This window comes from Cyprinodon variegatus, unplaced genomic scaffold (genome assembly GCF_000732505.1).
Source record: "Cyprinodon variegatus isolate N-32 unplaced genomic scaffold, C_variegatus-1.0 Scaffold241, whole genome shotgun sequence".
In the NCBI taxonomy this organism is placed as follows: Eukaryota; Metazoa; Chordata; class Actinopteri; order Cyprinodontiformes; family Cyprinodontidae; genus Cyprinodon; species Cyprinodon variegatus.
The window spans coordinates 1,063,506-1,065,113 of record NW_015150694.1 but is presented as its reverse complement, the minus strand read 5'-3'; the positions used below and the strand labels follow the sequence as shown (position 1 = coordinate 1,065,113).

The 1,608-nt window shown below is 39.0% G+C and overlaps 1 protein-coding gene across 1 annotated transcript in view; it reads left to right on the top strand.

Annotated features, from left to right (window-relative positions):
* Window positions 1-1,608, top strand: part of LOC107089143 (protein-arginine deiminase type-2-like) — a gene marked incomplete at its 5' end in the record, with an annotated part of 17,497 nt that overhangs the window by 5,194 nt on the left and 10,695 nt on the right. The window contains one exon of the mRNA XM_015381742.1: window positions 728-865. Within this exon, the coding sequence (XP_015237228.1) occupies window positions 728-865 (138 nt within the window). The remainder of the gene's footprint in view (window positions 1-727; window positions 866-1,608) is intronic.

The window sequence follows — 1,608 nt, the reverse complement described above, 5'->3', positions numbered from 1 at the left end:
TAAAAATGTAATTAACGTCACGGTGCGGTAAGCCTAGGACCATTCTCCCCACTTTACAAGCAAAATCTACAGTATACAAACTATCATACACACCTGCAATCAACAACAATTATATTAGATTTCAAGAGGACTTCACCATTGAAATTCGTGAGCGCTATAGTTTAAGTGACAATGCCCATGTACATGGTAGTTGGATGTTGTAATACATCTGGTAAAAGTAAAAAAAAAAAAGAAAATGATTTCACCTTTCCAGTTCATGATCCTCCACCGGTTCGTCGTTGGATTGCCAACTTAAAGAGGGAGGATTTACCATCGAAATTCTGGCAAGAGAAAAAAGGCGTAATATGTAGCCAACATTTCGAAGAATGTTTTAAAGATGACTTGGATAATGGCACTTATTGACAAACACCCGATAGAGCATTGGGACTTGATCAGCAGCCGATACTGCACCGTGACGTCACAAACCAGTAGGTGGCAGTAGTGTTCTTTGATGAACATGGATGCCTCTAGTAAAGCTCCTTCAAATGAAAATTACATTTATTAAAAAGTATGTCATGATTTTATATTTAAAGAACTTTTAAAAGTTTGAATTCTGAAAATGAGTGGACTTTTCCTTCAATAGTTTCTACTTGGATGTCTTAGAAGGCTGTTAAACCTTTGACATCTGCTTATTATGCTCCCTAAAGTTCGTCAACTTTAGTGTCTTTTTCCCACCGGTCTGTAACAGGACTGCATTGACTGGAACAGGGATGTGCTGAAGAAAGAGCTGGGCCTGGATGAGGAGGATATTATTGACCTGCCAATCCTTTTCAAGCTGGTGTCTAAGGGCAAACAAGAAAGAGCAGTGGCCTACTACCCTGATATGGTTTGTTTTAATTCTTCCTTTGGCTTTTTAGTTAAGATGCAAAGACGATTGAAGTACAGTATTGTTTTTAAAGGGGTCATAGAATAATTATATTGGGTATTTGGTTCTGGTCCTTAAGGTCTCTAATAGGGTGTGTAACCTTGGTTAGGCTGAAAATGGCATATTTGCTGTTCTATGAGCCCTAATGCAAACCTGGTTAAAAGCCCCTGAATGAAACGACAGGTTTTCTTCCTTTTATGGTATGCTCATCAATATTTACACTGTGTGCAGAATTATTTGGCAATTTGTATTTTTGAGGATTATTTTTTATTATTGGGCAACAATTGTGTTCTCAATCAACCCAAAAGACTCCTTAACACTAGAAGTCTAAGAGATAAAAGAATTTTCATCAGCCTCCAGTCCCCCCAACAGTACTTCACAACTCATGATTCCCTTTTCAGATGTAAATGCCCCATTAGCGCTGTGATGGGAGAAGCATTCCACCCCCTTCAGTTTAGGTTTTAGCTCAAGTCTCTTCACCCTCTGCTCTCTTTACCTGAGAGCCTGGGGAGAAAAATATCATATTTGTAATTAAATATAACTAGGTCTATGTCATCAGTATCGCCAACACCGCAATGATTTCAGCGGAGACACCAGAGCAGCGATCAGACGATAACTGATCTGTACAATGAAAATGGCTGCATGACCTGGTACTAGGGGTGTAAATCACATCCATCATGGCGATTCGATTCAGTATCGATTTT